Source organism: Carassius auratus, unplaced genomic scaffold (assembly GCF_003368295.1).
Source record: "Carassius auratus strain Wakin unplaced genomic scaffold, ASM336829v1 scaf_tig00008429, whole genome shotgun sequence".
Classification (NCBI taxonomy): domain Eukaryota; kingdom Metazoa; phylum Chordata; class Actinopteri; order Cypriniformes; family Cyprinidae; genus Carassius; species Carassius auratus.
In genome coordinates this window covers 32,765-47,513 of record NW_020523942.1, presented here as the reverse complement: position 1 = coordinate 47,513, position 14,749 = coordinate 32,765, and the positions used below count along the sequence as shown (strand labels likewise).

At 34.3% G+C, this 14,749-nt stretch overlaps 1 protein-coding gene and 1 long non-coding RNA gene across 3 annotated transcripts; both read right to left on the bottom strand.

The window, feature by feature from the left end:
- Positions 1-1,084: 1,084 nt before the first annotated feature.
- Positions 1,085-11,680, bottom strand: LOC113071909 (uncharacterized). Its single transcript, XM_026245194.1, has 14 exons — positions 11,570-11,680; positions 11,384-11,457; positions 10,897-11,260; positions 10,279-10,569; positions 8,586-8,669; positions 8,247-8,364; positions 7,635-7,732; positions 5,650-5,723; positions 5,163-5,526; positions 4,545-4,835; positions 2,845-2,928; positions 2,351-2,468; positions 2,173-2,227; positions 1,085-1,724 (listed from the first exon to the last, which is right to left on the bottom strand). The coding sequence occupies exons 2-14, from the start codon at positions 11,435-11,437 to the stop codon at positions 1,362-1,364; spliced, it is 2,358 nt and encodes a 785-aa protein (XP_026100979.1). The 5' UTR covers positions 11,438-11,457; positions 11,570-11,680; the 3' UTR covers positions 1,085-1,361.
- Positions 11,681-13,161: 1,481 nt separating this feature from the next.
- On the bottom strand, positions 13,162-14,456 carry LOC113071907 (uncharacterized). 2 transcript variants are annotated; one of them, XR_003280261.1, is made up of 3 exons: positions 14,337-14,456; positions 13,997-14,114; positions 13,162-13,482 (listed from the first exon to the last, which is right to left on the bottom strand). It is a non-coding gene; the product is annotated as an uncharacterized LOC113071907 (long non-coding RNA). The 2 variants fall into 2 exon arrangements; XR_003280260.1 differs by having other exon boundaries at positions 13,997-14,432.
- Positions 14,457-14,749: the final 293 nt, after the last annotated feature.

Genomic DNA, 14,749 nt, shown 5'->3' with positions numbered 1-14,749 from the left:
GAGCAGTGTTTATCCAGGGTCATAATAGTTGCATTTAAACATTCCATATTGGCCGGTCAAAAGCATGTTTAGAGCAAATATATTCTGAATTTCAAAACTGACTTGCCAAGCATTACACTACTAACTGAAGGTGAAAATAAGTTACTTAAATTTCTTTTCAGAAATATTAACAATGAATCTTAATTTGAGTAGATAAAATAAAAAACTTTGATGTGGTTTACACTACATCCATCCTATTGCATTCCTTCTTTCAGATCATACAGGGGTGCGTTTCCCAAAACCATAGTTGCTAACCTGTTAGCAACTTAGTTGGTTGGCAATGGGAAATTGCATTGCAACCAACAAAGTAGCTAACTTGGTTATAGCCACCATGGTTTTGGGAAACACACCCCAGGATGACAACCAGTGTGGTGGAACATGGTGGAAAATATCAACCTGCACAAGACAACTGAGACAACACTCTCATGGATTCTCAGTTGTGTGTGGAACATTCTAATCCTGTTATCTAAGACCAAATCCTGTTCATACAAACGCCTTTCCAGAGGAGAAACGAGCAGATTACATTTCAGTGTTAGGCCAAGTCTGAACATACAATGTCATATTGTACAATGTTGTGTTGATCTGTTAAAAGCTTGTAGGTTGCTAGGATGCATTGTAGCATGTTTTTTTTTTTCTTTTTCTTTTTCTTTTTTTGGTGACTTTATTCATGCTGGTGTTACTTGTGTCTTCACAGTTAGTTATTAGTTGTGTGACAATGCTAATAATTTTTGCCGTTATTCAGATCTTGTGGATTTAGCTTTAAGGCCTACGTGTGACTCTGTGAAATGATTGCAATGCATTTTACTTTTGCAAGCTTTCAGTTGCAAAAACTGCAGAAGTCGCTTCAAGTCAAGTGTCATTCGGAAAGAAGATTCAGAAACTATCCTTGATTGCCAAATCACCAAAGCCCTTTACTGTATGCTGACAAATAACAGCTCCATATAACAATAAACAATTTAAATGCTGAATTATTTATGAATCTGACACTTTTGTACCAATAAAAGCAACTTTATTTAATTTACTCAGATTAGTTTGCAACAGTTTCAGAAAGCTCAGAAGCATCATTAAATGCACATTAAAAGTATATAGAAACAAAAAATAATAACTTGCAAAAAATGGGAAATTTATGTTTTCACGCAATAAAAGAAATAAAATAAACAGATGTTGGAGAATAATCAAATGAAGTGTCATATGTTGCAATTACCAACTATAAATGCTATACACATTAAAGCTAAAAAAAAATACATTTTATACTTCTTAAGCATCTGAACTTTATATGTAAAAATGATCTTACAAATTGTCGTATTGTTGAGTGTAGTTCCTTAAATTTTCAGCTCCTCTGAGTTAGAATAACGTGTCTCCTCTCCCTCCATCTGGTCTTGTGTTTCAATCTGGTCATCTCCATCCTGAAGGACTTCCTTTTGCTTCCCATCTCCTATCTTGTCCTTCTTGATCTCAGCGTAGTCTGTGTCAGTTGGTTCCTTCTCTTCCTCCTCAGGCGGTCTGTCCTTTAGAAGGGAGTAGTCGATGCTGGCGTAGTCGACCTCTTTTCCCTCCATCCTGACTGCTTCATCCTCCTCTGCTCCGTCTGTCGCTCCAGTCGTGTTTGGGTTCCCACCATTAAGCTGTCCCTGAAGAGGTGTTTCCTCATTTGTTCCAGTCTGAGCTGTATCTGTCTGCACCATCTGATACATACAAAACATATCTTAATTTTGTTGACATTTATTTATGATAGGGAAGTAATTAAAATATTCTGTCAAAACTGGTGCAATATTTGAATATTCTTTGTCATTCACATCAGTTTTAGTTTCTTTTAATTAATATTATTAAATTACTATTATATACATGATTGTGAGCCCCATCACTGATGCAACGTCAACTATTTTTAAGGCTCTTGCTTTTAGAGAAACAAAAAATCAAACATTTCAAATGATATTAGGTAGAGTAAAGAAGATATTTTTTTTGTTTCATAACAGATGGGTAAAGTAATGCAGTCCTCCAGAGTAACATTATGACACAAGGGTGTTTGATCTTTCCAAAAGAAGTGTGTTGAAACTAAAAGTTATAGTTAAACTTTAAAAAAATGTGAATACTATACATATCGGTTCCTATGTTCCTATGGTTCTGTCTTACCTCCAAATTAACCTCAGTGTCCGGATTTGTAATTGGCACTTTGTGTTTTTTGCCTCTGTTAAGAAAAGAGTTTCAGCTGATGAGACTTGAGACATGAATCAGTCATATAAACTCTATAAAATTTCAACGAACTTTCAGCCACCTTTTAGGAGAAGAAGGAAGTAAATGATATGCCTACCTGTGGCAAGACACACAACAACACAAAACCACTGAGAAGATGAGCGCCGAACACACCATTCCTGCCACGAATGTGACTATCTTTGGGATGTCCCAGTTCTTCAAGAAATCTATTATACCTTGAATTTACAGAGAATTGTTAATGATATCTATAAAAGTTTATTAAGACATGCCTATTGTTCAGAGTTGGGAGTATTAGATTTGGCCAAGCAGGACATGTTCCTGGAATCTTCCTTTTGGTCTAGAACAACATTTAACCCAATATTTAATCATATATAGCCTCCAAAATCAGAGAAAAATGATAGTTTAATAAGAATTTTTTCAGGCCTCAACCCCAGCCCTAATCCTAAACTTAACCATCACCCTAAATCTGATTGGTTGAGAGCAGTGTTGTTCTGCAACAATGTCAAACAAGAAAAATATCCTAAATGGCTAAATCATATTCACCCTGAAATAAAGATGCAGTTTCTGCAGTATGTACATGCTCAGTATTACCTGTAGTATTGCTGATGTCATTCTGTGTGTTGTTTTTATCTTTAGGACTAGAGGGCTTGTTCCCTTTTGAATCAGTTGTAACACCTGGTATGTGATGAATTAGATTTTATAATTAGTAAAGACATATTATGACTTTAGGAATGTCTCCTGCAAACACCCAATGAACTTCTCCTGATGTTTGAAGGATTTATGTATCGCAGTTCAGTATTTCAACAGTTGCTGGCACATTTTCATTTCATAATTTGTGATGTTGTAAGACTGTGATATTGTTAGGTTATCAGTGGAATGTGGTTCTACCACTGATCTACAGTATACATATATATGACTGGATCGCTCATCGCGTTCTAAACTGCCAACAGACAGTGAAGCCACCGGAAGTGTTCGATCCGCCATCTTACTGATCCCTACTGGCTGAGAGCACCAATGAGACACATTCAAACCGCTGTCCTAAAATCACTCGATTTGAAGCATATCAGGCAAAGGGACTAGTTTTTATGTCAAGTGTATGTAAATTAATTTTTACTTCAGATGTTACCTGCAGTGTTTACAGTCTTTTGGGCAGGATAAGCTATAAATGTAAACTGTTTAGGTCTGTGTGTCTGCTGCGCACTGACGACACAGGTAACGCTGCAATACGAAATATAGTTTATTTCATTATAATTATAATTATTTAGTAATTATTAAAACATGAACATATTAGTATCAGAAATTTGAATACGTTACAATGAATAATATGATTATGTTGTTAATATTGCTCTATAATTAAAATTATATATATATATATAAAGCTTGACTTACTATCTTGGAAATAAAGCTATATGTCTTTAAATCCGTGCTGTATATAGTCAGTTATTTCTCTGAATAAATTCAGATTTCAGAACAAGTACATTGTCGTTTGTTTTATATGTTGAGGTTGTGTCCATCTGATGTTTATCGTTTTCATGATGTTCGCTACTGTAACAAAAGTAGCTTTTTAATAAGTAGAGGGAATTCTAGATATAAAAAAAAAATATCCATTTACATGCCTAGGGTGTTTGCATTGTAATAATGTACAGAGATACTTCAGATTTACAAATGCTGACTTGTTAGTTGATGTTTTCTCATTAAAATCATACAATTACCTATTAATTCAATAGAACGTTTATGTACACTAGGAATTACAAATAAGGCAGCGCGGCGGCTTCACTTTCATGACGTCATGAGCAATCCAGTTTTATATTATAGATCAGTGGGTTCTACTTACTAAGGATATTGATAGTGATGAGTGCATTCAGGGTCTTGTTCTGAAATGTTCTCATACAGCTGTAAACCCCAGCATGCTCCTTTGTCACATTGGTTATCGTCACAGATCCAGCAGTCGCATGACAAGTGAATGACAGCACATTCACTTGTATGCAAAAATAAATAAATAATAATCTTACAGTAACAGATATGCTCTTCTGAACTGAAAGTTTTGTATATTTCAGATTTTTTATTTATGTAATGTTCTAGGGCATTTTTGTACATTTAGCAGACACTTTTATCCATAGCGACTTACAGTGCATTCAGGTTATACATTTATTTTTTTATCATGTATGTGTGTTCCTTGGGAATTGAACCCTCAACCTTTTGCACTGCTATCGCAATGCTCTACCACTGAGACACAGGAACAGTTTTACATTTAATGTTTTAGTAGTTAAAATGTAGATTCGTAAACTCACACGTGAAGTTGAGGGTCCTATTTGTACTGATGATTTTGCTTCCGTAGCTCACGTTACATCCTACAGTGGCATTGTGAAGGTCAGAGGTTGGAGTTAGAGTCAAAGTTGAGAGGGAAAGGCTTTTGGAGGTGCTCGGAGTGATGTTGTCCTTTAGATAAGTGCTGTTTCCCCCTCTTTTCCTGATCCACCATGTTATATTAGGAGAAGTTTCAGGACAAGGAAAAGGAGCTGAACATGTCAGATCGGCCTTCTCTCCCTCACTGAGAAGAGGAATGTTCATCATAGGCTCGTCTGCAAATAGATGCACTCAAGAAGTTAGACATTGCTGACATTTACCACAGTCTAAATTTCTGAGTCATTCTTTGAGTATATATTCAGATCATACAATGAAATGCATATTGTAGCAGTGTACACGTAGCAGTCAGGTTAACACAACTATATGCTGAATTTTCTTTATTTAAGAAATGTTGTCCAGCATAGTTCCTCTGTGGGATTATGAAATCATTAAAACATCTTAAACAGAACATCCTTCTGAAACAATAAAGAACTGAAAGACAACTTCAATCTCCAGGCAAAAACAGGACCTGTTTAACTTTGCTAAATAAAGGTAAGCATTACCTTGAATGATGATTTTGACACTGGCGTTAGATAAAGTTGTTTTATTCCGCACAATTTTGAAAACAATTTCTCTTTCATCTTCTTTTATTTCTTTGATGATTCTGCTGCAGTTGTATTTGGTCAGATCAGGTTCAAGCAACTTAATCTGTTCTGTTTCAAATGGCTGTTTTCCTTCGATTTGTATCTCAGTTTCATTCTTACATTCAGTTGGATTATTACACACATTTTCCTGATCAATTTGAGGTAGATCTTTGTCTGGGTGAATGAAGGTACATGAAATGAGAGCGCATAATCCTGAAACGGCGGTCACTTCTGGTGGATTGAAGGTGATTTTCCAGTCATTGTATCTGTCATTTTCATTTGTCTTAAATAAAACAATTTGAACAGAGCATTTTTAACACAATAATGTTTTTTAAAAGCATAATTAACTGAAAAAAAGATAAGGTTAAATGTAAAACATTAGAAAACCACAATATAAGATGTATACCTGTACACGACATGTCAAAATAAAGAGGATTGTACAGCAAGAGATGATATGCATTTTAAATGTGTTCCACAAATCTGCACAGAACAAAACAACATTATACTTCAGCATTTACCATTTTTAAACATACTACATATTACAGAACCTACTACAGAACATATGTATGGCGTTAAAGAGAGAGCTTCTTACTGTTTTCTCAAGTCAACCCCGTCACAATGTTCTCAGAAGCGTTCGTTTTCCGAACTGCAGAAGCAGCATACAAGTAACAATGTACAAAATGCACCCTTCCTCTTATGTACTTCCTCTTTAAAATGCCTTCAAAAATAAGTTTGCACCAGCATGCGGCTGGGGGTTTGTGTATTTGAAAGATCACTATAGTAAACAGTGGAACAGGATAGCAGGATACAAGAAAGAAAGCATCTATGGCCAGAAATGTAGAGAGCATCAAGAGAAGAAAAAAATGTCTACTTAAGGCTTTTGATTTAAAAGAGGCGAAGGAGCTGATTCACTTTTAAAGCCTTTCCATCTGGTATTAATATGCATTTCATGATCTGGTCACAAGTGGTCAGCTCTAATACAGGCTTGAATAGAGTACAAAGTTGTTTGTGAACAGATCACCACATTGCATTTGGGCTGGTCCCAATACCCACACGTTGTAGTCTTTGCACTGATCACTTGTCTACTTACATGATGTATTTCCTTTATTTGGTTCAAGTGGGTGTGAGGACCACAAGTGCACAGAACTTCTGATTAACTAATGGGGCACACTTACAACATAGCATTATATAAATGCAAGTTAAGTTTTTACTGTGTTTTAATTACACATTTTTGTTCATTTTATTATTTGCACTTAAAATAATAATAATAATAATAATAATAATAATAAATAGGTTTCTGTTCAGTAGTTCCTAAGACACAGTTTAATTGTGGTGCTTTTATTCTAGTGAAAAAAAGCAGCTACAAATGTTTTATAAAATACACACACTCATATCAAAACCCCAAAATTTTCAATACTTTATTTATTACAGAAAATATATGTAATGTCTAATTAAATTAATTTACACTTTAAAGTTTTCCCTTAAAATCTTGGGATTTCAGGGCATGTATGGATTTAGTGTGTTGAGGGCACTGAACATTGTTCAGACCTGGGACAGTCTGGTGCACTTACTTCCTGTTACATGTCCATGCTCTCAAGTTGCTATGACCACTAGTGTTGTGGGTATTGTGACCACATATATACACATCTATTATTGGGACAGGGCCTTAAAAACGGCATTCGTCCTAAATACATAAAGAACTGCAATGAAGCTCTGCCCACTCACCTCATGATTCTGGTCAAGGGCATCAAAGGAAATATAATGTGTGTTTTTTTTCTTTTCATTAAATAATTTTAAGGAATTTAAGTGAATAAGGAACAAAGAAAAATGGTGAATAATGTATTTGAACACACACACAAAAAAATAGACTTATTTTACTAAAAGGCTTCCTGGAATGTCAGGAAATTCTGTTTATTTTATTCATTTTAATTCACAATATGCACAAATTCATCCTTAATCTTATACCAAATGTACCTAAAGTATTACTAGTAATTATATATAAGTATATAAATGAATGAATGAATGAATGAATATATTCTGTTCTTCACAGCTTCTCATCTGCATTTATCATATACGTACTGTAAACCTGAGTAGTCTAAAATTCCCTTTGGTCCTATAACATCCTCTAAAGTCTAAAACACTGAAAGAATGAAATTTAAACACTTTGAATTAATTAACACTGTTTTATTTGTAAAAGAAAATATCTCTGAACAAGGAGAAATCATTCAGCAATAACAAAGATAAACTCAGACAGAATTAAGTTTCTAAATTTGTGAAGAAGTGACTTAATATATTATATTTTACAATTTCAGAAAAATCTATATCCAACATGATAATAAAAAAAAACTATAAGTTATAAATTCAAATCATTTAATCCAAATGATTAATCTCACTCTTTCATACAGTATCTCCTTAAACTTTTTCCTTGAAAATATTCCAGTACAACTTCAGTGTATGTGTTCGTGGCTACCACTCCATATGTCTTGTCCCTGCAGGAAAAGATATTATGTACACTCTTATGAATAAATGTGCTTCACAATGCCAGAGATAGAATAACATTTTGGTCTCAATGTTTCCATAAAGAACCTTTAACATCTAAAGAACCTTTCTGCTTTATAAAAGTTTATTTGTGACAAAAGAAAGTTCTTCAGATTATAAAAATGTCAGTGAGATGGTTCTTTAAAGAACCTTTGACTGAATGGTTCTTTGTGGAACCAAAAATGCTTCTTCTATGGCATCACTGTTAAGAACCTTTAAAGCACCTTTATTTTTAAGAGTGTAGGCAATAAGACAGAATCAAAGCACAGTAAATTATACTGAGTGTCTTATTAAAATAATGAGTGTCTGTGTTTACGGATGACAGTATTCACATGATTTCTCATCAACCAGAAATTTAATCAAACAAGCATGCCAAACACCTTTATATGATCAGTATATAAAATCTATGCATTTTGTTGAAAGTGTTGCACATTTTAGCTTTTCACTTATATATGTAGGTGATACCTTTTCCAGGACCCTTGACAGCACAAAACCACAGAGAAGATGACTGCTGAAGTTGACATTCCCATCAGAAATGCTGTTATCATTTTGATGTCCACATGCACTTGAATAGCCGCTTTATCTTGAATGTAAAATAAGAAGGAAATATTAGTTTAATAATACTTTTGTTTAGTCCTCAACCCCAGCCCTAATCCTAAACTTAACCATCACCCTAAATCTGATTGGTTGAGAGCAGTGTTGTTCTGCAACAATGTCAAACAAGAAAAATATCCTAAATGGCTAAATCATATTCACCCTGAAATAAAGATGCAGTTTCTGCAGTATGTACATGCTCAGTATTACCTGTAGTATTGCTGATGTCATTCTGTGTGTTGTTTTTATCTTTAGGACTAGAGGGCTTGTTCCCTTTTGAATCAGTTGTAACACCTGGTATGTGATGAATTAGATTTTATAATTAGTAAAGACATATTATGACTTTAGGAATGTCTCCTGCAAACACCCAATGAACTTCTCCTGATGTTTGAAGGATTTATGTATCGCAGTTTCAGTATTTCAACAGTTGCTGGCACATTTTCATTTCATAATTTGTGATGTTGTAAGACTGTGATATTGTTAGGTTATCAGTGGAATGTGGTTCTACCACTGATCTACAGTATACATATATATGACTGGATCGCTCATCGCGTTCTAAACTGCCAACAGACAGTGAAGCCACCGGAAGTGTTCGATCCGCCATCTTACTGATCCCTACTGGCTGAGAGCACCAATGAGACACATTCAAACCGCTGTCCTAAAATCACTCGATTTGAAGCATATCAGGCAAAGGGACTAGTTTTTATGTCAAGTGTATGTAAATTAATTTTTACTTCAGATGTTACCTGCAGTGTTTACAGTCTTTTGGGCAGGATAAGCTATAAATGTAAACTGTTTAGGTCTGTGTGTCTGCTGCGCACTGACGACACAGGTAACGCTCCAATACTAAATATAGTTTATTTCATTATCATATAATTATTTAGTAATTATTAAAACATGAACATATTAGTATCAGAAATTTGAATACGTTACAATGAATAATATGATTATGTTGTTAATATTGCTCTATAATTAAAATTATATATATATAAAGCTTGACTTACTATCTTGGAAATAAAGCTATATGTCTTTAAATCCGTGCTGTATATAGTCAGTTATTTCTCTGAATAAATTCAGATTTCAGAACAAGTACATTGTCGTTTGTTTTATATGTTGAGGTTGTGTCCATCTGATGTTTATCGTTTTCATGATGTTTGCTACTGTAACAAAAGTAGCTTTTTAATAAGTAGAGGGAATTCTAGATATAAAAAAAATATCCATTTACATGCCTAGGGTGTTTGCATTGTAATAATGTACAGAGATACTTCAGATTTACAAATGCTGACTTGTTAGTTGATGTTTTCTCATTAAAATCATACAATTACCTATTAACTCAATAGAACGTTTATGTACACTAGGAATTACAAATATGGCAGCGCGGCGGCTTCACTTTCATGACGTCATGAGCAATCCAGTTTTATATTATAGATCAGTGGGTTCTACTTACTAAGGATATTGATAGTGATGAGTGCATTCAGGGTCTTGTTCTGAAATGTTCTCATACAACTGTAAACCCCAGCATGCTCCTTTGTCACATTGGTTATCGTCACAGATCCAGCAGTCGCATGACAAGTGAATGACAGCACATTCACTTGTATGCAAAAATAAATAAATAATAATCTTACAGTAACAGATATGCTCTTCTGAACTGAAAGTTTTGTATATTTCAGATTTTTTATTTATGTAATGTTCTAGGGCATTTTTGTACATTTAGCAGACACTTTTATCCATAGCGACTTACAGTGCATTCAGGTTATACATTTATTTTTTATCATGTATGTGTGTTCCTTGGGAATTGAACCCTCAACCTTTTGCACTGCTATCGCAATGCTCTACCACTGAAACACAGGAACAGTTTTACATTTAATGTTTTAGTAGTTAAAATGTAGATTTGTAAACTCACACGTGACTTCGAGGGTCCTATTTGTACTGATGATTTTGCTTCCGTAGCTCACGTTACATCCTACTGTGGCATTGTGAAGGTCAGAGGTTGGAGTTAGAGTCAAAGTTGAGAGGGAAAGGCTTTCGGAGGTGCTCGGAGTGATGTTGTTCTTTAGATAAGTGCTGTTTCCCCCTCTTTTCCTGATCCACCATGTTATATTAGGAGAAGTTTCAGGACAAGGAAAAGGAGCTGAACATGTCAGATCGGCCTTCTCTCCCTCTCTGAGAAGAGGAATCTTCATTATAGGCTCGTCTGCAAATAGATGTACTCAAGAAGTTAGACATTGCTGACATTTACCACAGTCTAAATTTCTGAGTCATTCTTTGAGTATATATTCAGATCATACAATGAAATGCATATTGTAGCAGTGTATACGTAGCAGTTAGGTTAACACAACTATATGCTGAATTTTCTTTATTTAAGAAATGTTGTCCAGCAAAGTTCCTCTGTGGGATTATGAAATCATTAAAACATCTTAAACAGAACATCCTTCTGAAACAATAAAGAACTGAAAGACAACTGCAAACTCCAGGCAAAAACAGGACCTGTTTAACTTTGCTAAATAAAGGTAAGCATTACCTTGAATGATGATTTTGACACTGGCGTTAGATAAAGTTTTTTTATTCCGCACAATTTTGAAAACAATTTCTCTTTCATCTTCTTTTATTTCTTTGATGATTCTGCTGCAGTTGTTTTTGGACAGATCAGGTTCAAGCAACTTAATCTGGTCCTTTTCAAATAGCTGTTTTCCTTCGATTTGAATCTCAGTTTCATTCTTACATTCAGTTTGATTATTACACACATTTTCCTGATCAATTTGAGGTTGATCTTTGTCTGGGTGAATGAAGGTACATGAAATGAGAGCGCATAATCCTGAAACGGCGGTCACTTCTGGTGGATTGAAGGTGATTTTCCAGTCATTGTATCTGTCATTTTCATTTGTCTTAAATAAAACAATTTGAACAGAGCATTTTTAACACAATAATGTTTTTTAAAAGCATAATTAACTGAAAAAAAGATAAGGTTAAATGTAAAACATTAGAAAACCACAATATAAGATGTATACCTGTACACGACATGTCAAAATAAAGAGGATTGTACAGCAAGAGATGATATGCATTTTAAATGTGTTCCACAAATCTGCACAGAACAAAACAACATTATACTTCAGCATTTACCATTTTTAAACATACTACATATTACAGAACCTACTACAGAACATATGTATGGCGTTAAAGAGAAAGCTTCTTACTGTTTTCTCAAGTCAACCCCATCACAATGTTCTCAGAAGCGTTCGTTTTCCGAACTGCAGAAGCAGCATACAAGTAACAATGTACAAAATGCACCCTTCCTCTTATGTACTTCCTCTTTAAAATGCCTTCAAAAATAAGTTTGCACCAGCATGCGGCTGGGGGTTTGTGTATTTGAAAGATCACTATAGTAAACAGTGGAACAGGATAGCAGGATACAAGAAAGAAAGCATCTATGGCCAGAAATGTAGAGAGCATCAAGAGAAGAAAAAAATGTCTACTTAAGGCTTTTGATTTAAAAGAGGCGAAGGAGCTGATTCACTTTTAAAGCCTTTCCATCTGGTATTAATATGCATTTCATGATCTGGTCACAAGTGGTCAGCTCTAATACAAGCTTGAATCCAGTACAAAGTTGTTTGTGAACAGATCACCACATTGCATTTGGGCTGGTCCCAATACCCACACGTTGTAGTCTTTGCACTGATCACTTGTCTGCTTACATGATGTATTTCCTTTATTTGGTTCAAGTGGGTGTAAGGACCACAAGTGCACAGAACTTCTGATTAACTAATGGGGCACACTTACAACATGGCATTATATAAATGCAAGTAAAGTTTTTACTGTGTTTTAATTACACATTTTGTTCATTTTATTATTTGAACTTAAAATAATAATAATAATAATAATAATAAATAGGTTTCTGCTCAGTAGTTCCTAAGACACAGTTTAATTGTGGTGCTTTTATTCTAGTGATAAAAAGCAGCTACAAATGTTTTATAAAATACACACACTCATATCAAAACCAAAACATTTTCAATACTTTATTTATTACAGAAAATATATGTAATGTCTAATTAAATTAATTTACACTTTAAAGTTTTCCTTCAAAATCTTGTGATTTCAGGGCACGTATGGATTTAGTGTGTTGATGGCACTGAACATTTTTCAGACCTGGGACAGTCTGGTGCACTTCCTTCTTGTTACATGTCCATGCTCTCAAGTTGCTATGACCACTAGTGTTGTGGGTATTGTGACCACATATATACACATCTATTATTGGGACAGGGCCTTAAAAACGGCATTCGTCCTAAATACATAAAGAACTGCAATGAAGCTCTGCCCACTCACCTCATGATTCTGGTCATGGGCATCAAAGGAAATATAATGTGTTTTTTTTTTTCTTTTCATTAAATAATTTTAAGGAATTTAAGTGAATAAGGAACAAAGAAAAATGGTGAATAATGTATTTGAACACACACACAAAAAAATAGACTTATTTTACTAAAAGGCTTCCTGGAATGTCAGGAAATTATGTTTTTTTTAATTCATTTTAATTCACAATATGCACAAATTCATCCTTAATCTTATACCAAATGTACCTAAAGTATTACTAGTAATTATATATAAGTATATAAATGAATGAATGAATGAATGAATGAATGAATGAATGAATGAATATATTCTGTTCTTCACAGCTTCTCATCTGCATTTATCATATACGTACTGTAAACCTGAGTAGTCTAAAATTCCCTTTGGTCCTATAACATCCTCTAAAGTCTAAAACACTGAAAGAATGAAATTTAAACACTTTGAATTAATTAACACTGTTTTATTTGTCAAAGAAAATATCTCTGAACAAGGAGAAATCATTCAGCAATAACAAAGATAAACTCAGACAGAATTAAGTTTCTAAATTTGTGAAGAAGTGACTTAATATATTATATTTTACAATTTCAGAAAAATCTATATCCAACATGATAATAAAAAAAAAACTATAAGTTATAAATTCAAATCATTTAATCCAAATGATTAATCTCACTCTTTCATACAGTATCTCCTTAAATTTTTTCCTTGAAAATATTCCAGTACAACTTCAGTGTATGTGTTCGTGGCCACCACTTCATATGTCTTGTCCCTGCAGGAAAAGATATTATGTACACTCTTATGAATAAATGTGCTTCACAATGCCAGAGATAGAATAACATTTTGGTCTCAATGTTTCCATAAAGAACCTTTAACATCTAAAGAACCTTTCTGCTTTACAAAAGTTTCTTTGTGACAAAAGAAAGTTCTTCAGATTATAAAAATGTCAGTGAGATGGTTCTTTAAAGAACCTTTGACTGAATGGTTCTTTATGGAACCAAAAATGCTTCTTCTATGGCATCACTGTTAAGAACCTTTAAAGCACCTTTATTTTTAAGAGTGTAGGCAATAAGACAGAATCAAAGCACAGTAAATTATACTGAGTGTCTTATTAAAATAATGAGTGTCTGTGTTTACGGATGACAGTATTCACATGATTTCTCATCAACCAGAAATTTAATCAAACAAGCATGCCAAACACCTTTATATGATCAGTATATAAAATCTATGCATTTTGTTGAAAGTGTTGCACATTTTAGCTTTTCACTTATATATGTAGGTGATACCTTTTCCAGGACCCTTGACAGCACAAAACCACAGAGAAGATGACTGCTGAAGTTGACATTCCCATCAGAAATGCTGTGATTGTTTTGATGTCCATATTCACTTGAAAAGCTGCTTTATCTTGAATGTAAAATAAGAAGGAAATATTAGTTTAATAATACTTTTGTTTAGTCCTCAACCCCAGCCCTAATCCTAAACTTAACCATCACCCTAAATCTGATTGGTTGATAGCAGTGTGGTTCCGCAACAATGTCAAACAAGAAAAAATATCCTAAATGGCTAAATCATATTCACCCTGAAATAAAGATGCTGTTTCTGCTGTATGTAAATGCTCAGTATTACCTGTAGTAATACTGAGACCAGGACAACCAGGACAACTAGAGCCCCAGATACAGATCCCCCGTAAAGACCTTGTCTCAGAGGAGCACCAGGACAAGACCACAGGAAACAGATGATTCTTCTGCACAATCTGACTTTGCTGCAGCCTGGAACTGAACTGCTGGTTTCTTCTGGTCAGAGGAGAACTGGCCCCCCAACTGAGCCTGGTTTCTCCCAAGGTTTTTTTTTTTCATTCTGTCACCGATGGAGTTTCGGTTCCTTGCCGCTGTCGCCTCTGGCTTGCTTAGATGGGGTCACTTCATCTACAGGTATATTATTGACTTGATTGCAAATAAATGCACAGACACTATTTAACTGAACAGAGATGACATCACTGAATTCAATGATGAACTGCATTTAACTATCATTTTGCATTA

What these genes read in the sequence shown, in the direction of transcription:
- LOC113071909 (XM_026245194.1), bottom strand. Translation starts at nt 11,437, where the DNA reads ATGCATATCATCTCTTGCTGTACAATCCTCTTTATTTTGACATGTCGT. An exon ending in GAGATACTGTATGAAAGAGT is followed by an intron (nt 5,724 to 7,634) that starts GAGATTAATCAT and finishes TGTTCTGTGCAG; the next exon opens with ATTTGTGGAACACATTTAAA. An exon ending in TTTTGACATGTCGTGTACAG is followed by an intron (nt 5,527 to 5,649) that starts GTATACATCTTA and finishes GTTTTATTTAAG; the next exon opens with ACAAATGAAAATGACAGATA.